Source organism: Marmota marmota, unplaced genomic scaffold (genome assembly GCF_001458135.2).
Source record: "Marmota marmota marmota unplaced genomic scaffold, marMar, whole genome shotgun sequence".
NCBI classification, from domain to species: Eukaryota; Metazoa; Chordata; class Mammalia; order Rodentia; family Sciuridae; genus Marmota; species Marmota marmota.
In genome coordinates this window covers 7,565,357-7,589,974 of record NW_026000119.1, presented here as the reverse complement: position 1 = coordinate 7,589,974, position 24,618 = coordinate 7,565,357, and the positions used below count along the sequence as shown (strand labels likewise).

The following is a 24,618-nucleotide window of genomic DNA, read 5'->3' as shown; positions in this document are numbered from 1 at the left end:
GCCTATTATGTGCCAGCCACTATACTTAGTATGGAGAATTGAAAAATAAAAAGACCTTTCCTATTTTTAAGAACATAAACATTGAGAAAGAGGAGAGATGAGAACAAACCACCACACTAAAGGGTAGTAAATGTATTAGTAGAAATGTACAAAGTACTTAAAGGACTGAGGAACTACTTGGTAGATTCAAATCATATAAACAAGATGACAGTTTAATTGAAAAGTTAAGTATGAGTAGGTATTTGCTTTCCTAACATGCATAGGGAATACATTCCAGGCAGAAGAAATGGCTTTTATTAATGCACAAAATTATGAGAGAGCCAGTTGTGTTCAGGAAATTATAAGTAGCTTTCTATCATTTAGTACATAAAATGTTATCAGATAGTGGTGTTTAATGGGGTTAGACAGTGATAGGCAGCGAGCCAGGTCATGGAGGGCTGTGTGTGCCATTCCATGGAGATTAGATTTCATCTTCTGTATAGGTAGGAGCCATTGAAAACCATTGCTCAAAAGAATAGGATAAAATTTTCTTACTAGAATGAGTATTTCAGGGAATGTGTAAGTGGCTGAATGAGAATGATGAGACTTGAACAGAGACCAGTGAAGAGACTATTACAGTAGCCTAGATACAAGATGATAAAGAAAAGAATCTGGAAGTGGCAATGAAGATGGAAAACAAAGGCTTTTGTGGCTTATTGAGGAGCTAGACTTAATAGGAGTAAAGATATAAGGTATAAGGGAGTGCAAGAAATCTAGTATGATTTACTAATTTTGGTCTTGAGTAGCCCAGTGAATATTATCTTAAAGAGATATACAGGGAAAAGAAGAACTTAAATTAGCACTATTTGCTGATGATATGATTATATACCTAGAAGACTGTACCTATAGATTCTGTACCCAAAAAGCTCCACCAGAAAACTTTTAGAACTAGTAAATGCATTCAGCAAAGTAGCAGGATATAAAATCAACACCCATAAATCAAAGCCATTTCTGTATATCAATGACAAATCCTCTGAGAATGAAATAAGGAAAACTACCCCATTTACAATAACCTCAAAAAAAAAAAAAGATACTTGGGAATCAATGAAAGAGGTGAAAGATCTATACAATGAAAATTACAGAACCCTAAAGAAAGAAATCAAAGAAGACCTTACAAGATGGAAAGATCTACCTTGTTCTTGGATAGGGAGAATTAATATTATCAAAATGATCGTACTACCAAAAGCACTATATATATTTTAATGCAATTCCGATCAAAATCCCAATGGCATTCCTCATAGAAATAGAAAAAGCAATCATGAAATTCATCTGGAAAAATGAAAGACCTAGAATAGCTAAAGCAATTCTTAGCAGGAAGAGTGAACCAGGTGGCATCACTATACCAGACCTTAAAGATCAATGTAATAAAAACAGCATGGTATTGGCACCAAAACAGACTGGTAGACCAATGGTACAGAATAGAGGACACAGAGACTAACCCACAAAATTACAGTTATCTTATATTAGACAAAGGTACCAAGAACATACATTGGAGAAAAGATGGCATCTTCTACAAATGGTGCTGGGAAAACTGGAAATCCATATGCAAAAAAATGAAATTAAACTCCTGATTCTTACCATGCACAAAACTCAACTCAAAGTGGATCAAGGACCTAGGAATTAAACCCGAGACTGCGTCTAATAGAAGAAAAAGTAGGCCCTAATCTCCATCATGTGGGATTAGGCCCCAACTGCCTTAAGACTCCTGTGGCACAAGAATTAAAACCAAGAATCAATAAATGGGATGGACTCAAACTAAAAAGTTTCTTCTCAGCAAAAGAAACAATCTGTGAAGTGAACAGAGAGCCTATATCCTGGGAGCAAATTTTTACCCCTTACATATCAGAGCACTAATCTCTAGGGTATATAAAGAACTCAAAAAGCTAAGCACAAAAAAACAAAAACAAACAAACAAAAACCCACCAGATAACCCAATCAACAAATGGGCCAAGGACCTAAACAGACACTTCTCAGAACCTCAGTCAGTCAACAAATATATGAAAAAATGTTCATCAAAAATGCAAATCAAAACTACTCTAAGATATCTCACTCCAGTCAGAATGGCAGCTATTATGAAGACAAACAACAATTAGCATTGGCGAGGATGTGGGGGAAAAGTCACACTCATACATTGCTGGTGGGACTGCAAATTGGTGCAGTCATTATGGAAAGTAGTATGGAGATTCCTTCAAAATCTGGGAATGGAACCACCTTTTGACCCAGCTATCCCTCTCCTCGGTCTATACCCAAAAGACTTAAGAACAGCATACTACAGGGACACAGCCACATCAGTGTTTATAGCAGCACAATTCACAATAGCTAAACTGTGGAGCCAACCTAGATACCCTTCAATAGATGAATAGATTAAAAAAAATGTGGCATATGTATTATACACAATGGAATTTTACTCAGCAAAAAAAAGAGAATAAAATCATGGCATTTGCTGGTAAATGGATGGCGCTGGAGAAGATAATGCTAAGTGAAGTCAGTCAATTTCAAAAAAAACAAATGCCAAATGTTTTCTCTGATATAAGGAGGCTGACTCATAGTGGTGTAGGGAGGGGGAGCATGGGAGGAATAGATGAATTCTAGATAGGGCAGAGGGGTGGGAGAGAAGGGGAGGGGGCAGGGGATTAGCAAGGATGATGCAATGAATAGACATCATTATTCAAAGTACATGTATGAAGACACGAATTGGTGTCAACATACTTTATATACAACTAGAGAGATGAAGAATTGTGCTGTGTATATGTAATAAGAATTGTAATGCATTCTGCTGTTGTTTATTTTTTTAAAAATCAATAAAATGAGATATACAGGAGGTATAACAGGTTTGGGTATGACAATAATATTGCAAAGTGAAGTGGGTAGGGAGGATTAATTGGCAAGCACAAATTTACTGTCTATTAACAGAATGATTTATAATAAATACATGTGCACATTGTGATCACTAGAGCAAAGAAAAACATCTGAACGTTCGAGAAATAAAGATGATATATTAATTTTTTCATTTAAAACAAAAAGTTGCTTGCTATAAAGAAGGAACAGAGGAACAAACAGGATGAGACAAATAGAAAATACATACCAAAATAAAAAATCCAGTCATAACAATAATTAGGTCATTTGGAAATGGACTGTACATTCCATTCAAAAGGCAGAGATTATAAGATGATATAAAAGCGATCCAACTGCATGCTTTTATAGGAAATATACTTTATTTTTAATCACATGAATAAGGGAAAGTAAAATGATGGGTTAAGATATACCATGAAAACAATAAGTATTAGGAAATTGGTTTGATTATATTACTACCAGACAAGGTTTACCTTTTAGATGATGAATGTTAGCTGGAGAAAAAGATGGATATTCTATATTATTAATAGGACCTACTCATCTAAAAAGAGCCCTAGAAGATATGAAACACAACTGGACAATATTGAAAGGAGAAATATAGTAATCAAGTCCAGTTGGAGATTTTAATATTTTTCTTTTTATTATTATTATTATTTTTTAAAATTTTTGAGCAATTGGGCACAGAGGGAGGGAATAAGGGAGGGGAGGAGGAGAGAGGGAGGGAGGGAAGGAGGGAGCAAGCTCAGGGAAGGACCCCAACTGGGTAGTGGGGGAAATGGGAGTGGGACAAGCATGTGCCAATGTAACCAGCTTACAACCCCTTTTAGAAAATAATGAAAAAAGACCATTTACCAACTTATTTTATGTGCTGAGCTCTACCCTGATATCAAAGCCAGACAAGGACATCATAAGAAAACTGCTGACCATTATTTCTCATGAGCATAGAAGCAACAACAAAAATCCTTAACAAAGGATTAGCAAATTGAATCCAGCAATATAAACATAAGGGTTCATATATCTCAACCAAGGAGATTTATTCTAGGAATAAATTGATTTTATATCCAAGCATCAGTATAATATACTGTGTTGATAGAATAAAAGAGGATTAGATGCAGAGAAAGCATTTGACAAAATCCAACATACATACGTTTATTTATTTACTGGTACTGGGGATTGAACCCAGGGGCACTTTACCACTGAACTATGTCCCAGACCTTTTATTTTTTGAGACAGGGTCTTACTGAGTTGCTTAGAGCCTTGCTAAGGTACTGAGGCTGACTTGAATTTGTGATCCTCCTGTCTTAGCTTCCTGAGTTGCTGGGATTACAGGCGTGTGCCACCATACCCAGCTCCAACATCTGTTTATGATAAGAATGCTGAAAATACTAGAAATAGAAATGGATTTCCTCAACTTGACAAAACATAACTATGCAAAAACAACATTCTTAATGGTGAGACTCTTAAGGTGGAAGGCTTTCTACCTGAAATAACTATCAAGACAAAGATTTGTGCTCTCACCACCTGCATTTAGCATTGTACTGGAGGTTAGTGAAGTAAAGGGCATATACTGGGAAAGGAAGAAATCTGTATTTCCAGATGATATCTTAAGGTATTCTTGTGATTTCTAATGAGTAAATTTAGAGATATATTATGCCAAGATCCATGCACAACAATCGACCTCATTTCTATAGACTACTAACAGACAAGATGAGATTTATAAAACAGTTTCACATGAGGATAAACAAAATATGTAGGACTAAGTTGAGCAAAAGTTGTGCAAGAGCTAGTCACAGAAAACTGCTAAAAGTTGTTGAAAGTTTGAAGAATACCTGAGTAAATGAGACATACACTATAGCTATAGATTTAAAGGCATAATATTGTTAACATGGAGTTATTCCCAACTTCTTCTAGACTTGATGTAACCTCAGCCAGAAAGCCAACTGACAATTAAAAAAAATTTTTAACAAAAGACTTCATTGCGTAGCACTATTGTAATCAGAACAGTGTTGTATGGCATTAACGATAGATGAATGTGGATCAAACATTTGTCAATTTCTTTTCATCAAAGGTGCCAAAATTATATGGAAAAATAATAAAATTTTCAAGGAATGGTACTTAAATGCCAGATGTCCCTTTCCTCGCAAAAAATAATCTAAAATGGAAAATAAACCAAATTTAAGGGAAAAGCCAAGAAATTCTAGAACATTGTCTTTTAAAAATATTATTTTATTGATGCATTAGAAATGAAGGTACACTGTGAGAAGCTGTAAAGGTATGCACCTTCAGGAAGGTGAAGAAGCAGTGGAAAACACCTCTTCTAAGTTAAAATTGGCTTGCCCTGTAGGGGGCGCAAGGACCACACATACAAAGGTCATCAGTGGTGAGATTATATGACAGCATCTACCATTTGGAATTTATGTACAAATAGGAAGTTTAAAATATAGATTTAAGTGAACATTGACTACTCTTGACCTCTTAGCCAGGGAGTACAGATGAGAAGCCATAGGTACCTAAAATTTATACAAACACACAGGTTTATAAAAATAAGCCAAGGCTCTCAGGCAGTGTTGAAATTTACTCTTGGGAAGAAATCCCAATGTTTGGGAACATTCTTTCTCCTGCTGGATAGTTTTCTTTGAGAGAAGCATATATATTTTTTTCCCTTCAGTATTAGTTTTATTCAGTTTTGATTTGTCAGACTTTTTCACTTTGGACATGTCTTGTTTATCAACGATCTTAACTAGAAGAAAGACTGAAGGCTTAAAGCCTAGTTTAAGGTTGTCTTTGGGTTGATGTTGCACTCACTTTGAACCAGGTTCAAGAAATTCTAGAGCATTTTCTAGGAGAATACAGAACACAGAATACAGAATACAAAATGCTTCACAAATTTGCCTGTTATCCTTGATCAAGGGCCATGCTAATCTTTTTCTGTATCGTTCCAGTTTTAATATATGTGCCATGAAAGTAAACATTCTTTATTTTGTAAACTCTGTTCTTTCCTACTTAATTACCATACATTATCACTATAATATTAAACTCAAAATTATGAAGTCATTTATTCATTTCTCTGGCAAATGTTTGTCACATTTATACCTCACTAATTAACTCTCTGCATCTACATGGGGATATCAAATAGGTGGTTGGAAATCATGAGTGATGTTGTAGCTGGAGATGTAAATTTGCAATTAGGAATGACTAACTGGTATTTAAAGCCAGATGTCTGGATGAGATCACGTAGGTAGGTGTGCAAGGATAAAATAATAGGTCAGGTTACTGAGCCCAGAGATAGTAATGTTGGAAGAAGTCAGCTAAATGAAGGTGGCTAAGTTGATAAAAAGCAATGGGCCAGCTATGTGTGTTTGAGGAGAAATCAAGGTGTTATAGAAAGAGGAAAGATATTCTGTGACCTGCTGTTGATAGGTCAAGTCATATGAACACTGAGAAATGGCTAATGGATTTGCCCAGGTGAAAGTCATTGGTGACTTTCACAATATTATTCTTGGTGGAATGCTGGGAAGGATAACCTGATAGAATACGCATAAAAGGAAATGGAGGAAAAGTCATGAACAACTTTTATGAGACCTTAATGCACTTAAGAAGAGTATTAGATAGTAACTGGAAAGCAATATAAAGTCATAGGAGGCTAGTTTATTTTGTATGGAAATAATTTTTAATTGGTGCTTTATAGTTATATAGATTGATGGGATTTGTTGTTAAATATTTGTATGTGTACACAATATAATATAATTTAAAACGTGTAGAAAATGTGAAATATTTGAAGGGTAAGAAATATAGTGAGCAATGTGCCACTAATGACACACTACTTCCTAATGCTGGACATGGTAACTTGGGAGGCTGAGGCAAGAGGACAGCAAGTTCAAGGCCAACCCTAGCAACTAGGTAATACACTGTCTTAAAATAAAATTTGAAAAGGGGTAGGGATGTAGCTCAGTGGTAGAGTGCCGCTGGGTTCAATCCCCAGTACTGCAATTTTAAAAAGAGAGAAGGAGAGGGACAAAACTTCCATGGTGCCTCAAGCCAAATGTTCCCTTCATGAGCCAATGTGAGAATCTGATTACATGAAGAGCAAACATACCTTCACCATACATTACTCCCAAGTATTATCTGAGAAGTTGTTCAGTATGGTTCAAGAGCACTTTAGCATGAAGAAAAGCAACTACCCACAAGGAGTTTACAATCTAATTGAGAGATAAGGGACACAGAGATGGAACAAATACTGAAAAGATATTCATTACATTCTGATGTAACTGAGTACTAAACAGTATGACATAGTTTAACAATAAACAGTAAGATGTTAATAGTGGTATACAAAAAAGAAACACCTCGTTAAACTATGTCTATTTAAACTTCTTCATATTTAACATACACCTATGCTTTTAAAGTTATGTTTTCATAGGAACCAGGCTTGTACTTAGTACAAGAACTCAAGAATCATTCAGTGATACTTAAATATACCCACAACACTGCCTTCCTTCCTGTCACTTCAAATGAATTCTCTATGCTTCTACTAACTGCCACCTCTTGTCATTTGTGCAACGAATTCCACTTTCACTCACCTATAAGAAGACACTGTTTCTCTTTCTACACTGTTCATTTTCCCTGCTTTCCTGGATAATCCCTCTTAGTTTACAAACTTACCATAAAATTTCCTGCTTCAGGAGAAAATCTTTGCTAGCACTTTTGTGACAAAAGATTAATATCTAGAATGTATAAAGAGCTCAAAAAGCTTTAAACCAAGAAGTCAAATAACCCAATTAATAATGGGTAAATGAATTAAGCAGATCCTTCTCAAGAAAAAAATATAAATGGCCAATAAATACATGAAAAAATGTTCAACAACATTAGCAATTAGGGAACTGCAAATCAAAGCTACACTGAGATTTCATTTCACAACCGTCAAAATAGCAGTCATCAAGAACACAAATAATAATAAAGGCTGGAAAAGATGTAGAGAAAAAGAAACACTTTTATGCATATATTAGTATTTCAGTATACTGAAATATAAATGCATTTTGTGTGTTAACTCTGAGTTAAAATGATAATGACTAAATCATAGTGGTTATATAGTTTATTTTTTAAATCTTCTGTATAATTTGAACATTCTCAGTTTTTACCTTGATTTTGTTCTTTTCTTTAGTAAGTGACATTATAACCTGAGAAGGAAGTTGCAGGCTTCATCCACACACAGTGGGAGGAAATCACTCAAGAGCATGAGCACAGGAAATTGTGACCACAAGGGCCACTCTAAAGTCTGTCTGCCACAATTTATTTACTGTATCTTCACATGGAATATATGGTTATCACATTCAGTAATTTTTGCTATGGTTTTAGATGTAGTGATAATTTGGGTTTTTTTATTTTTTTAACCAGATTCCATTGGCCGTGACATCCCTAAAATGCTTGAATTATTTAAAACTGGACATGAAATTCACGTAGATGAAGAAAGGGAGAACTTTCTCAGTACCAAAATAGCCACAGTAAGTTATGGTGGAAATTCATTAAATAATCCTTTTTTGTTTAATTTATTAATAATTTATTAATATTGTAATATACCAGTCATTTGCACTTGCTTTTGAAACTAATATTAAGCATATATGTTGTATACAACCAGAGATATGAAAAATTGTGCTCTATATGTGTAATATGAATTGTAATGCATTCTGCTGTCATATATAACAAATTAGAATAAAAAATTTAAAAAAGAATGGCATTAAATATACACATGGAATTTTTTTTTAATTTAGTAGATTGAATTCATATTCTTTATTTGAGGACTTCTTCCATCCAGAGTTACTGGGTATTCACTAGAATTTGCTTATATTTTGCCTTATCTATCTATTCTAAGTATGTATTTTTGTTCCCTAATAATTTAAGCATATTGAGAGTTGGGTTTAGATCTTGTGTGTATTCTATAGAACATTATATAATGCTGAGAACATAGTGGGTATTTAATTCTACATAATGGAATTGAATAATTTGCTTATCTTAATAATTTATGTGTAGTTATTTCTTTTCTTTTCTTTTGTACCAGTGATTGAACTCAGATATACTCAACCACTGAGCCACATCCCCAGTCATATTTTGTAGTTTATTTAGAGACAGGGTCTCACTGAGTTGGCTTAGCTCCTTGCTGTTGCTGAGGCTGGCTTTGAATCCTCCTGCTTTAGCCTCTCAAGCTGCTGGGATTACAGGCATGTGCCAGTGTGCCCAGCTCTTCTGGTTATTTCTGTTTGTTTTCAAAGTTGTTTGCCTACTTATAGAAGATACTAGAAATCAATTTCCAACGTCATTTTTAGGACACTAATATTGACCCGTCAGAATTATAGAATGATGTTTTCAATATACAGACATTAGAAACAAGTTATTTGCAAATACAAATAATCTCTAAATAACATGTAATTTTTTTCTGTCCATAATTATAGGAATAATATAATACTGATAGCATAATTTTAAAAAGTGCTTATCAAGTGTCAGGTGCTATTCTAAACACATTTTGTGTATTCTCTCTTTTAATTCTTAAGTATGTGAGAGGTAAAATTATCATCCTTATTTTATAGATCAAAACTTAGAAGCCGATAGAGTCTGAAACTTTTCCAAGGTTTCACTGCTAAAATGAGGCAGAATAGGTAGGATCTGGACCTTGACAATATTCTTAAGCATCCAGGTTTTTTTTTTTTCCCTATTCTACCTTGTTTTGTGACTAGAATAACTTGAATTGCTGCTATTCTTTCTCTTTTTCCTCCCATTTGACTCTTAAGAGGAATTCTGCATCATACACAATAGCTAGTGATCTAAGTGAATTGAGCTGTGTCCACCTGAAGATATTCAGAAATAAAGAAAAAGCACTCAGCTAGTTTCATGGTAGGAAAACTTCCCTTAGAAAGGAAATAAAGTAGGCTTACTGCAGTCAAAGGTTGAGAAGTGTCTACTTGCCACATTATCATCAAAGCTCAGATCCAATTTACTTGGCCTGAGCTCTGCTGGAATCTGATGTTGAAATTTCTTTGTTTCCAAAGGCCCTTGGCAGTGCCTCTTTTTTTTCTTAGAGTTGAAAATATTGGAATCTGACAAACAAACAAACACACACGATATTTAAGGAGCCTTTTTTGAGCTGTAGATACCTGAGTTTGAATATCTGCCATGCTATTTAAGGAATATTAAGCAAGTTTCTTAATGTTGCTTTTCAAATTTTCTCATCTGTAGAATATCTATGATAATTCATATTTCACAATGTGGTTAAACATCAGATAAAACTGTAAAAGGGTAGTACCTTTGTAGTACTATTGTAATAGTTTGGGTTGGTGTTTTGGGACTATAGAATATCCTTATAAGATCCTTTCTTAAGTAATAGTTCAGTATATTCAGTAGTATAGTTTATATAGGTCCTGACTTAAAGTGTAAGAAACCATGGCATTTTATACTTTTTTTTTTTTTTAATAAATACTATAGAGAGTAAGACATGGGCTCCAGATCAGAGTACTTGGATCTTTTGGAGACTAAATGTTTTTTCCTCAATAAAAAAGAAATTAATCTACATGTTTAAAGAGAATATTCTTGAGTACAAGTTTCGTATTATAGTATAGTAGGAGATTAAGAGAGTAGATTTTAGATTCATGCTGTCATGATTAAAATCCTAGTTCCAGTTTAGAAAGAACTATGCCTCCTTGCTGTCAGTCTTGATTATTTTCCTCTTTTCTGCCATATGTAATGTGATAGTAATGACAAATACTACCTAGGCTAGGAACGATTAGATGAAGTAATAACATAATAACTATGTAGCACACTTACTTCTTCTGGCTAAGATGTGTTACAGGGACCTGATTTACCTATGTGCCCAAAACAATGAGCATTATCTTGATACCAAAACCAAGGAAAACTACAGTGCAATATCATTCATGAATATAGATGTAAACATTTAAAACTGAGTTTAATAAATAAAATCCGGTGATATATAAAAAGTATAATTTATCATGGCTGCCTTAGAATGTTTTCTATTGCTGTTGTAGAATATCTGAGACTGAGCCAGAATTACAGTCACAGACCTGTAATCCCAGTGGCTCAGGGGGCTGGGGCAGAAGGATAGCAAGTTCAAGGCCAACCAGACAGTTTAATGAGATTCTGTGTCAAAGATTAAAAGGGCTGGGGATGTAACCCAGTGGTAAATTGCCCCTGGGTTCAATTCCCAGCACCCCGACACACACATAAAAGAATACCTGAGACTAGATGATTTATATTAAATAGAGGTTTACGTTGGCTCATGATTCTGGAGGCTGGAGAGTTCAAGAACATGGTGCCAGCATCTGGTGAGGGCCTCATGCTACACCACAGCATGGCAGAAAAGTGAAAGGAAAACAGACATGTGTTGAAGAGGCAAGAACACTAGGAGTTGACTTGCTTTGTAACATCTTGCTCTCTGGAGAATGAATCCATTTCAATGAGAAAGGCATTAATCCCTCTTAATGACTTCATTACCCCTTACAGGCCCCACCTCCCAACACTGTCACAATGACAGTCAAATTCCAACTTGAGTTTTGGAGAGGACATATCATATTCAAATCATAGCAGTAATCAAGTACCGTTCACTGTAGGAATACAAGGTTGGTTTATCATTCGATAATCATTATAATTCATTTTATTAACAAATTATAAAACCAAAGCCATGTGATCATTTCAGTAGACACAGAGCTAGCATTTGACAGAATCCAAATGCTGATTAAGTAATCTCAGCAAACCAAGGATAGAAGTTAGTGTCCTTTGGGTTAGATCTACTGCTCAGTGGTAGTACATGTGCTTAACCTGTATGAAACCCTGTGTTCAGTCCCTAGCACAACGCCCCCCTCCCTCCTCCCCACCCCGCACCACCACCAAAGTCAAGTGTCCTTAACCTCATAAAGGACATCTAAGAAAAACCAATAGCTGGCATTATATTTATTGGTGAAAGACTAAATGCTGCTTTCTTCCTAAATTTAGAAACAAGATTAGGATATGTGTTCTTAATGCTTCTGTTCAACGTTATATGGGATTTTAGGCAGAGTAAGAAACAGGCAGAGACATCTAGAATAGAGGAAGAGGTGAAACTGCCATTATTTATAGAGTGTATGATTTAGCTAAAAGTACAAAGAAATGAGTTAAGTATAGTTGAAGTATATAAGCTCCATGTATAAAAATCATTTGCATTTCTGTACAGCAGTAACAATTAGAAACAAAAAACAGTGAATGTCATTTATAATACTATAAAAATATGAAAACTTGAGGATAAATATGACAAAAGATGTGAAAGATGAATGCACTGTAAACTTCAAATATAGTAGAAAGAAATTAAAGATACCAATAAAAGGTAAGATGTACTTTGTTTATGAATCAGTAGATTGAATGTTAGTAAAATATTAGTTATCCCCAAGGGAGTCAATAGATTCATTAAATTCTCAAATTCCCATTCAAAACTTATTTTCAAAAAAATAGAAATTGATTCTAAAGCTTATATGGAAATGTGAAGGATCTAAGATAGCCAAAGCAACTTTGAAAAATAATGAAGTTGGAGATATATATGATTTATAAAGGTACAGCAGTTAAGACAATGTGGTATTGATGTTAAGAGAAAAAACAGTCAATTGAATAGATGACCCCTCCCCCCAAAAAGACAAAAAAAATATGGATAACTGATTATCAACAAGGTATAAAGGCATTTTTAGTGAAAAAACCACATAAAGCAGTCTTCAACAAAATGTACCAGAACAGTTGGATATCTACATATAATAGAATGAACTTTGAACCACATTTCAAATCCTGTATAATAATTAACTCAAAATATATCAAAAATCTAAATATAAAGCCTCAAATAACAATACTTCTAAAAGAAAAAAATTGGGTTTGGGAATTATTTCTTAGATGTGACACCAAAAATATCCATAGAAGAAATTGGTAAGTTGCCCTTTCATAAAAATTAAAAATCTGATCTTTAAAAGATAGCATTATGAAAATGAAGACAAATTAAAGACTGGCAGAATATATCTGATGAATCCAGAATATATTTAAAAAACTTATCAAACCCATTAAAGAGACCCAATTTTTAAAAATTTGGCAAAAGATGTGAACACACTTCACCAAGGAGCTACAACACAAACATATGAAAAGATGCTCAACATCTTTTTTATTATTATTATTTTTTAGTTGTAGATGGACACAGTACCTTTATTTTATTCATTTATTTTTCTGTAGTGCTGAGGATTGAACCCAGTGCCTACACATGCTAGGCAGGTGCTCTACCACTGAGCCACAACCCCAGCACTGATGCTCAACATCTTTAGTCACTAGGAAAACAGATTAATACCATAAAGAACTGTCAGTACACATATACTAGAATGAATAAAATTTAAAAAACTGACCATGTTGTTTAAGATGTGGAGGGACTAGATCACTCAGATACTGCGGGAATGTTAAATGATGCAATCTCTTTGGTGAATTATTTGTCCTTCTCTTAAAAAGTTGATCCTACTATATGATCTTGCCATTCCACTTTTAGATATTTACAAGAATTGAAAACATGTCCAAAGACTTAGAAACAAAAGTCCATATCAGGTTTGTTTGTAAAAATTCCAAACTGGAAACATTCTAAATAGCTATCATAGATGAATACATAAACAAGAATATTCTTTAGGAATAATAATAAGATCAATATATACAATAAAATGGATGAATTTTAAAATAATTATGCTGAATAAAGGAGGTCAGAAAAAAATATATACTGTATGAATATATTTATATAAAATTATGGCAAATGCAAACTTCTATATAGTGATAGAAAGCAAACTCATGGTTGCCTTGGGGACAGAGGTGGATAGAGAATGGCAGGTAGCAGGATTATTAAGGGGCACAGTAAGTTGTGGAAATGAATGATTATTATGTGGATGATATCATGATTGTATATGTGTCAAAACTTAGTAAATTACATCTTTTAAAGTGCAGCACATCTAATGGAATACCACTTCATAATAGAAAAACAAATAAACTATGGATCCATTCTACAATATGAATGAACCTTAATAATATTATATTCAGGGAAAGAAGCCAGATACAGAAACCATTTACGTGATAACATTTATATGATATATCCAGAGGAAGAAAAACATAGGAAAGATTAGTAGTTCCCTGGGAAGGGAGTGGGAGGAAATAGGCATTAACAGTAAATGTGCATGAGGGATGATATTGGGGTGATGAAGATGCATTAAACTGATTCATGATGATGGTTGTACAACTTGATAAACTTACTAAAAATTATTGAATTGTACATTAGAAATTGATGAGTAATATGCAAATTATGCCTTAGTAAAGTTATTAAAAATGTGCAGTATGCCAAGAATAACTCAATAAGTTATTTAAAAAGTATTACACTATTTACTATGGTATCTGATACAAAACCAGGTGTTCAATGAATTTTATTATTATAATTATCAGAGGTGCAATAAATTTTTTTTAAAAAGATTTTTAAGCAGAATAATAAGGTTTTCATGTGTGATATTATTTTCATTGTACAACTGGGAATATTGAGCATGTGAGGTTTTTGTTTGGCTTGTTTTGCAGCCTGTGTTTATGAGAATTTGATTAAGAATGAGTGTACAATAAGGGCACTGACAACATCACATGCTTATTAAAGGTCCTCTTCATTTTGGATAAAAGAACTATATCAATGAACAACAGCCTGTGGGCCAGATTTAGTCATGGCTATGACCTGCTTTTGTACAGCCTGTCAGAATGGTCTTTATTGTTTTAAAAGATTGTAAAAAAACAAGAGGGCTAGGATATATATAGCTCAGTTGGTAGAGTGCTTGCCTTGCATGCACAAGGCCCTGGATTCAATCTCCAGCACCACACAAAAACAAAGGAAAACAAAACAAGAATATACTACAGAGAATAGATGTGAACTGCAAAACCTAAAATATTTACCATCTGTCTCATTACAGAAAAGGTTGATGAACCCTAATATAGAAAGATTTTTTTGAGTGAACAAAAGATTGGTTTCGTATTTCTGTTTGCCTATGTGGGCGGTACTGTATCTAGCTAAATCATCTTGATGTCTCTTGTTATGATTGTGTAAAGGGTCTTACTGCCACATTGCTTCAAGATCTAGTTCTAGTGTCAGGGTATTATGAAATTGATCTTGAGTACTTTAAGCTACATTTTCTTCTGTATCAAAGTGATATATATATAATCAGTTGAATGATCTTTCTTGATTAGTATCTAATGGGTATCTAATACCTGAGATTAGAACTCAGCTACTAATGTCTGGGGATTGAATCCAGATCCTTGTGCATGCTAGGCAAGTGCTGTACCACTGAGGTACATCCCCAGCTGCAAGTGCTCCTTTAGATGGTTAGTATGTAACATTTGTCAGCAGTACTTGTTAGATAAATTTGTTTCATTTAGTTTTTTAAATTTTTCCTACAATTTGTACCTGAAATGTACATAGTTCATGAAATTGGTTATTTCTGTGTGCTCTCAAATCAAATACTCTTTATCAGTGAAAATCATTTAAACACTATGTTGAACATGATGAAGAAAGAACAAGTTATTATTGGAATATTTTGTTTTTTACCTGTTATATTGCTGTCATGTCAACATTTACTTTCTCTCTTGGCCATGGATCATAATTGGCTGGAAATAAAAATAAGTTGCTAAGTGATCATATTTAAAGAAAAGATTTTTTTTTTTTTTTTTTTTTNTTTCTTTCTTTCTTTCTTTCTTTCTTTCTTTCTTTCTTTCTTTCTTTCTTTCTTTCTTTCTTTCTTTCTTTCTTTCTTTCTTTCTTTCTTTCTTTCTTTCTTTCTTTCTTTCTTTCTTTCTTTCTTTCTTTCTTTCTTTCTTTCTTTCTTTCTTTCTTTCTTTCTTTCTTTCTTTCTTTCTTTCTTTCTTTCTTTCTTTCTTTCTTTCTTTCTTTCTTTCTTTCTTTCTTTCTTTCTTTCTTTCTTTCTTTCTTTCTTTCTTTCTTTCTTTCTTTCTTTCTTTCTTTCTTTCTTTCTTTCTTTCTTTCTTTCTTTCTTTCTTTCTTTCTTTCTTTCTTTCTTTCTTTCTTTCTTTCTTTCTTTCTTTCTTTCTTTCTTTCTTTCTTTCTTTCTTTCTTTCTTTCTTTCTTTCTTTCTTTCTTTCTTTCTTTCTTTCTTTCTTTCTTTCTTTCTTTCTTTCTTTCTTTCTTTCTTTCTTTCTTTCTTTCTTTCTTTCTTTCTTTCTTTCTTTCTTTCTTTCTTTCTTTCTTTCTTTCTTTCTTTCTTTCTTTCTTTCTTTCTTTCTTTCTTTCTTTCTTTCTTTCTTTCTTTCTTTCTTTCTTTCTTTCTTTCTTTCTTTCTTTCTTTCTTTCTTTCTTTCTTTCTTTCTTTCTTTCTTTCTTTCTTTCTTTCTTTCTTTCTTTCTTTCTTTCTTTCTTTCTTTCTTTCTTTCTTTCTTTCTTTCTTTCTTTCTTTCTTTCTTTCTTTCTTTCTTTCTTTCTTTCTTTCTTTCTTTCTTTCTTTCTTTCTTTCTTTCTTTCTTTCTTTCTTTCTTTCTTTCTTTCTTTCTTTCTTTCTTTCTTTCTTTCTTTCTTTCTTTCTTTCTTTCTTTCCTTCCTTCCTTCCTTCCTTCCTTCCTTCCTTCCTTCCTTCTTTCTTTCTTTCCTTCTTTCCTTCCTTCTTTCTTTCTTTCTTTCCTTCCTTCCTTCCTTCTTTCCTTCTTTCTTTCCTTCCTTCCTTCTCCCTTCCTTCCTTCCTTCCTTCCTTCCTTCTTTCTTCCTTTCTTCCTTTCTTCCTTTTTCTACATATGTGGTACTGAGGATTGAACCCAGTGCCTCACATATGCCAGGCAAGTACTCTACTACTGAGCTACAACCCAAGCCCTCATATAACTCTCTTGATATTTAAAAAAATTCAGATTAATATGTGTACATGGTTAAATTTAGACAGTTCATGAAAGTATATAAGGAAACACTGAAGTCTCCCCCTGCAGTTGTTTTCCTGTGGAACATCTCTTAATAGTTGGTTAGTCCTTATAGAAATATTAAGGCATAAAACATAAATACCCTTAAAAATCAATTTATGTGCAAATTTTTATGCCACATATACAGTTCCTTAACATTCTTATTCTTTCTTTCTTTTCTTTTTTTGTGGTTGTAGATGGACAGCATGCCTTTATTTTATTTGCTTATTTTTGTATGTGGTACTAAGGATAGAACCTAGTATCTCACACATGCCAGGCAAGCGTTCTGCCACTGAGCTCCAGCCCCAGCCCCCGTAACCTTCTTTTCAGTGGACGAAAATATAGATATAGCATGAATATCTTCGAAGATGTGAAGAGATCTGCCTGCTGATGTTCTTTTTTTTTCTCTCTCTCTCCCTTTTTGGCAGGGTTAACTGAGCGAGGAGTTCAGAGAATCAACCCATACCATGTTCTTCTTTTTTCTCCTTAGGCTTCCTGGGCTTTAATGTGGGCTGCCATGCCGACCTCCCCCAACCCATAGTTGCAGATGGACAGCATGCCTTTATTTTATTTTTATGTGGTGCTGAGGATTGAACCCAGTGCCTCACACATACAAGACAAGTGCTCTGCCACTGAGCTATAGCCCCAGCCCATGCCATGTTCTTTTTAATGCCTGCATATTTTAGATAGCTATGTAATCTGTTTTATTCTTCTGAACATCCTGAGTCTGATCTGTCCACCTGTTTTTTTTTTTTTTTTGGTACTAGGGATTGAACCCAGGGATGCTTAACCACTGAGCCATATTCCCAGCCCTTTAAATTTTTTTTTTTTTTTTTTTTTAGAGACAGGGTCTTGCTAAGTTGCTTAGAGCCTCACTAAGTTTCTGAGGCTGGTCTCGAACCAGCGATCCTCCTGCCTCAGCTTTCAGAGCTGCTGGGATTACAGGCATGTGCTCCTCAAATGGCTTGTCTGCTATTCTCATTCCTTTTCTATTCTCATTCTTAGCCCTGCTCACTCTGATCCTCCACCACTCTTTTTTTGGGGGGTGGTCTCCTGTTGGTTCCCTTTACTATGTACCTTGTATAACTTACCTGTATCATATGTGCTGTTTACTAGTACCTGCTGAATGAAATTAACAAGAATCGAGGTCACCGAAGGATGATTACATTGAAGTGTTGTAAACATTAAAGTGTTTATAATGCAGATTCCTTTCTAACTACTGAAAATAAAACCTTTCCTATCCCATATTTGGGACTGATTTTGTCTCACCCATGAAATATCAGAGACTTTTAGTGTATCCTATGTATTTAAAAAATTATTCTCATATAATGACTTCTCATGAACTTTTGTTTCTGAACAAGAAAAATTATTATTAGCTCATTATAATCTAATAAGAAACAAAGAACAACTTAATGTATAAGTTCTGTTTAACAAATATTTATTGAGTACTGATTGCAGTAGGCACACTGCTGGTGACATGACATTTTTCTTTTTAAGAAGGACACACCTAGTGGAGGAGATAGATACAAAAGTAAATTACATGTGATAAGTATAGCAGTATATAAATGTATATGTAAGATATAGAAGTTACAGAAAAGCAATGATTAATGTAATCATGGCATGGAGTAGGCCAAGGATGGCTTCTTGGAGGACTTTAAAAATATACTCCAGGTAAATTAAGGGTCATTACTCTTATTTCAAAATAATATACAAGACAAAGAATGGGCTACCACACAACTATATTGATTCAGCTATTTTAAAGGAACCAAACAACAGCGACTTAACCATGATAGTTAACTTTCTCCAGAGTCTGAAATGGCCAGCTCAGGACTGCTTTGATCTGCAGGGTTTTTTAAGGATCAAGGTTCCTTCCCTTTGTTCTTTTGTTATCTCTAAGCCTTTCTATTCTTTGTGGTTAAAGCATGCTGACCACTATGTCTGACTGATTCAGGGGGCAGGAGGAAGTAGAGTATGCAGCTGTTTTTCAAGCATGTGAGATGTTGCTTTCACCACCTTTGTTCCCATCCTTATCCAGACCTTAGTCATATGGCTTAGCTGATGACCTGTGTTTTATACTATGCAGTTGAATGACCATGTGCTGAGCTAAAATTTTGCTTAAAAGAGGGAAAGTTAAGGTTTTATTACAACTGAGGAGGAACCAGGAAACCAAAAAGAATAAGAAAATAAAAGGCCAAAATATTTGTTCATTTTGTTTATTGCTGTGTACCCAACTCCTAGAAGAGTACCTGGCAGGTATGTACTCAATCAATAACTGTTGAATGAATGGATGCACATATGTATGAATAAACAATATGCCAACTGATATTAGTTAGAAATTACTAAAAGATGTATCAATTTAAATAATCAAAATTTGACCAATTTACACTGAACTTTTCAAATAATCCTTGTGAAATAACACAAGTGAAATATTAATTGCTGTAGTTTAACAAAATGAAATAATTAAAAATCTTGTTCACTGTTTATTATAGAAGTGCTTAGCTAGATTTATATTTTGACATTATGTAAGAAAATTAAACTCTGCAAATATTGAAGCACAAACCTGTCAAAACAGATACTTTGGAGTAATTTTCAAAAAGCATCTGTTAGTATTTTATAACATACTGCAAATTCATTTTATGTCTGCTATGAGGCTCTTAGAACATTCTTTGTTTTTTCTCAGTGATAGATTCCTGTGTGATTTAAGATATTTGCCCTTCAGCCTGCTCTTCCGGTACACTCCAAAGTTTAATTAAAGGCCACTTGCAATGTTGATTGGTTTTCTTGACTTGTTTCAAATAGTTCTAATTTTCTATTAATATTGACTCTCTCATTTCACAGTGGCACATTTAATACTTTTATATTTGTGAAAAATTAAAGGTTTTTTTTTCCTTACTCTCTTCCTCTCTTTTTTGTTAATGTTGATTACCTCACATATTTCAAAAGCAAACAAATGTGATAGCATTGTGGTTGCAGTTTCTTTTGATGAGAGTGGCAGAGTTCCAGGAATAGCACTTTCCAGTAGAAAAAAAATTACTAGAGTATAAAATATAGGATTTGTGGTAGGAGACATTTGTCAGTAGGAAAGGGCATGAACTATGATTTTCAATCGAGGGAAAATTTAGAATGTGTTTATTTGGTATATTTAACCTTTCATAGGATTTAATACCATAATAGGTTTGTTTTTCTTTAAAAAATTTATTGTTTAATATTACTATTAAATATATACTATTTGTACATAATTAAGGGGCACAGTATTGTAATTGAATATGTGTGTGTATATAGATAGCATAATCATAAAATCAGGGTAATTAACATTTTTTTTTAATACCATAATAAATTATATGACTCTTGCTGCCTATTTATATATATTCAGACCCATGTAACAAGTAACTTTTATGTCTGAAATCAATTGAGTAGAAACTCACATGTAGAAATACTTAATGTAGTTTTCATGGGTTTTAGATTTTGATTTTTAAATCAATTCTAACTGAAAATTCTTTGGGTTTTAAAAAGTGAAAGTCAAGGTGAAAGTCAAAGATAAAAACATGTACATATTAATGCACACTAGACCTATTTTTAAATTTTTTTTTGTTGTTGTTGATGGACCTTTGTTTATTTTTATGTGGTGCTAAGGACTGAACCCAGTGCCTCACACATGCTAAACAAGTGCTCTACCACTGAGCCACAACCCCAGCCCTAAGCCTTTTTTTGATAGGTGCACTGTACTATGAAATCTACTTAGTTTCAGATCATTTTTAAAAACAATTATGGCCCCTTTATAAGTATTTGGCCATCAGCATAAGAACTTGGTGGAATTTTATACACTTGATAAATATGGCCTTAAAAAACATGTTTATAAAGGGGCTGCTTTATTTCTAATCCCTTTATTGGTTTTAATCTTTCATTTCAAGGAAAATTCTTTTTCTAATATACATTTACACACAAGTGAAGCTTGTAAAATGACTTCTGTTTTCTAAAAGTTAAAATCAGAAATCTTGATGTTTTATCTTCATTTCATCTTAGAACATTGAGGACTTTTTGTCTTCATAGCACTTTTCAGACGAGATTGGGTACATTCAGGGTAGTGTGGCCATAGACAACAGCAGTTTTCTGTTTTTTAGTGTGAAAATTGAACCCAGGCACTTTACCACTGAACCATATCCCCAGTCCTTTTTAATTTTTGAGGCAGAGTATTGCTGTGTTACCGAGGCTGGCCTTGAACTTGTGATCCTCCTGATTTCGCCTCCTGAGTCACTGGGATTATAGGCATGTTCTACTGGGCCTGCTGACAATACTTTTCAAAATAAAATCTAAAGAAAAGCTAACCTGTATTCATAACATTTCAGGACAGAAAGTTAAATGAAACATCACACACTTTCTTGGAATCTGTTGCTTCATAAAGCCTGGTTAGGCTCTTATCTCTAAAATCGGAAAATTGCGAAGCAGAGAATGAAGCTCCTGGCTGTGGGAGCACCCTGAGGTTTAGATTTTTGAGTTAGAAGTTCAAATACATACACAAAAAGTCTGACTTCTGTTAAATAGCATATGCTTTTGTTATGTCCAAAACAAACTTTCTTTTTTCCCATTTATTTTGCCTGTACTTCCTCTGTAGTACCCTTTCCCTTTCATTCATCCTATTATTTAGTAATTTAGCTTGGCATCACACTAAAGCTAGTAAAGGCAAAAGAATAGTTTTAGTGGCCCTACATGGACTGATTCTTCCTTGAATACTCTGTTCCTTTCTTACTTTTCTGTCACAGAATACACTCAAAACATATCCTAGTGCTTACTGAGTGCCAAAACTGCTTTTAACTGTGATGATATACTGTCTTGGAGAAAACCCAGAGTCCTAGTCCTCAAACGGCTTACTTTTCTAGTTTGGGAATATAGATAATATGCAAATATGATTTTATATATTTAGGTAAAGGGACAGAATGATGGAGATGTGTGTATGGGGAGGTGCTATTTCAGATAGGTTTGGTAAGGAAAAACATCTCTGAGAGGTGACATTTTGAATAGAAGCTGAATGATGTCAGAGAATAAACTGTGGAGCTGCCTGGGAGAAAAGTATTCTTGGGGAGAGGGCAACAGGTATGAAAGCCCTGAGGAAGAATATTTCTCTGTTTTGTAAGGTTAAAATATCCTCAAAGAAGTACATGCTGAAAACATTCTGAGAACAGTATTAAACACACAGAGGAGAAATATTTTGATATAGAACGTGAGTCATGTATTTTATTGGCAATACATTCCTTGATAGCATTACCTAATAATGTTGAACCCCGACGCAAAGAAAAGACCAAATTCAATTTTAAATTAAATTAAAGCAAGCTTGTATTTGTGTACACAAAGAGAGCTATCAGCAGCTGTCTCTCCTAACATGGGCTAGAGATCAGCACCCCAGCTCTCCAGGAACGAGGTTTTATAGTACAAAAAGTTGCAAAGGGGGTTTTCTTGAGAACTTACAGATAACAAGATTTTGACAGCCATAATACAAAGGCAGATAGTAGGTTAATGATCTACATGGCATGATTTTTAAAGGTAGGGCGTAAATTTAGATTCCAACATCAGAATTTATGAGGCGCCGATGAGGTTTCAGAGAGGGTTGTTGTCTGGTCAGGGGGAGCCAGGATTTATGCAGCACTACTAAGGTTTTAAAGAGGGTTGTTATCTGGTCAGGGAAAGCCAGGCGTAGGTGAGTTCAAGGCACAGGCAGGAATTCCAAGCAAGTTTAGAAATTGCAGTAATTTATAGTAAAACAGAAATTAATTTTTCATGGCTTTGTGATGAGATGGCTCCCCATCTTAAAATGGAATTAGGCTGGGTTCATCAATAATAGTTTTGACTTGCTGTTATTTTAATAAAAAGTCAGTTGTGCAAAAGTTCTTAACCCCAGAAAACTCCAATGGAGCTAACAATGGACTTCAAGATTTTGTGATTTTTCCTCAAATTGTATGCAGTGTTTGTGTGTATGCATTCGTACATTTTTCTTTGGTGTGAGAATTTTCATTAGGAATTCATGACTTATGCACGCATTCAGTGACTATTTATTGAGAGCCTAATAAGAACAGTCAGACGCTATTCTTTGTAGTGGATAGACGCTATTCTTTGTAGTGGATAAATAAACATTACCAAGATATACTGCAGTCCTGTCTTCATGGGATAAATATGTGGATAGTGTGTACATGACATCAGATACTGGGAGATTAAAACAGAATTTCTAGACTGAGGGAAATAAGGAGTTGAGGAATTGAGAATAGAGAGGTTATATGAATATATGTATTCTAAAATGCTGAGAAACTCCTCTCATCTCCCACCGTTATCCCTGTTCCTTGACTTAGCTCCCAGGACTCTGGTAGCCAGGCTTCATCCTCTAAGCAGGAGATTAGAAGAGGTTTATTTAGTAGAGTAATAATATAAGGCATTTGTGCCAGCTTTACTCTATCTCTGGTTAAAGTGATAGTTGTTCATTTCTTAGACTCTGAAATTATGTGACATGATTAAAAATTTTGTTCCTTTTTGATACTTGTGTTTAGGCTTCCTTTATTTCCTTCCCTGACTTTCTCCTTTTAGTTCTCTTTTAATAACTTTTTCAAATTTTTCTTTTTTGTTTTCTTCTTCTCTCTTTTTTCTCATTAATACTCTTGTTTTCCTCCTTTGTTTATCACCTCCATTTCAGAAGGACATGAAAAATAGGATTAAATTTATGGAAAAATTAGTATGAACTGGTGGGAAGTTGTATATCACAGAGTAGTTTTTAAATGTAATTTAATCAATTTTGATTAAAGATATCTTTTTTTTTTTTTTTTGGTACCAGGGATTGAACTCAGGGGCACTCAACCACTGAGCCCCATTTAGTATTTTACTTAGAGATAGGTCTCACTGAGTTGCTTAGTGCCTCGCTTTTGCTGAGGCTGGCTTTGAACTCACAATATCCCTACCTCAGCCTCCCTAGCCGCTGGGATTACAGGTATGTGCCATTGTGCCTGGCTTGATTAGTGATATCTAATAAAAAATGTTTCTTTGGTGCTGAATGTAGTGGCTCACCTATAATCCCAGTGACTTGGAAGTCTGAGGCAGGAGGATTACAAGTTCAAGGCCAGCCTCAGAAATATTTTAATAAGGCGCACGGGGGTTGCTGAAGTGCTGAGCGTGGTGCTCAGAGCAGCGGCTTTAATCGAGATTTTGCACAGCGTGTAAGAGCTCCTTTCATCGTTAATCTGTAGCGGACCACTTTGCCAAGCAGCAGGAAGAACAAAGAGATCGAAAAAGAGACACTTGGCTCCCGGACGCTTTGCCGCCCAGAGCCGCGGGCGCTTTGCTCCCATCTGCTTCCTCTTTCGCTTTGCTCCGGGCAGAAAAGGGGAATGTGTAATCAGCAGTGGATTGTAAGTACCCTAGGCAAAGAAAGCTGAGTGCGCCCCGCCTCTTTTTTTTTTTTTTTGAATATTTTTTATACAGGGAGAGTTTGTGGATTGGGATCCTTGGCTGGGCTGCGGTTTCTGTGCCGAAAATCCACTCCGCGGGAGCCGCCATTTGCTTTCTGCCGGCTGTCTTGATGGCTGTGGCTACATTGTCCGGCAGCTGCACCTAGAGGTTGGAGCTGGGCTGCGTGCCGAGCCCTGTCCTCCAAAGGCTGGACCGCAGCCTTGAGCGCCTGGGTCGCCTGTTCGCCGCTGCACCCTCGGGCAGAGCCTGCTCTGGGGTCGTTCTGCATGCCCCTGTGAGGGGACCCGTGCTTCAGAGGAGGGAGCCGGAGAGCCGTGG

General features: G+C 34.7%; 1 protein-coding gene and 1 non-coding gene across 5 annotated transcripts in view; one reads left to right on the top strand and one right to left on the bottom strand.

The window, feature by feature from the left end:
• Nucleotides 1-24,618, top strand: part of Mrpl1 (mitochondrial ribosomal protein L1) — an 86,098-nt gene that overhangs the window by 32,832 nt on the left and 28,648 nt on the right. For 3 of the 4 annotated variants that reach the window (XM_015499257.2, XM_015499258.2, XM_048784793.1), the window contains exon 7: nucleotides 8,284-8,390. In XM_015499257.2, coding sequence (XP_015354743.1) covers nucleotides 8,284-8,390 — 107 coding nt within the window. Of the gene's footprint in view, nucleotides 1-8,283; nucleotides 8,391-17,282; nucleotides 19,625-24,618 lie in introns of those variants that run through there. The other variant, XM_015499259.2, reaches the window with a different exon arrangement.
• Nucleotides 5,757-5,862, bottom strand: LOC125611087. Its single transcript, XR_007341212.1, has one exon. It is a non-coding gene; the product is annotated as a U6 spliceosomal RNA (small nuclear RNA).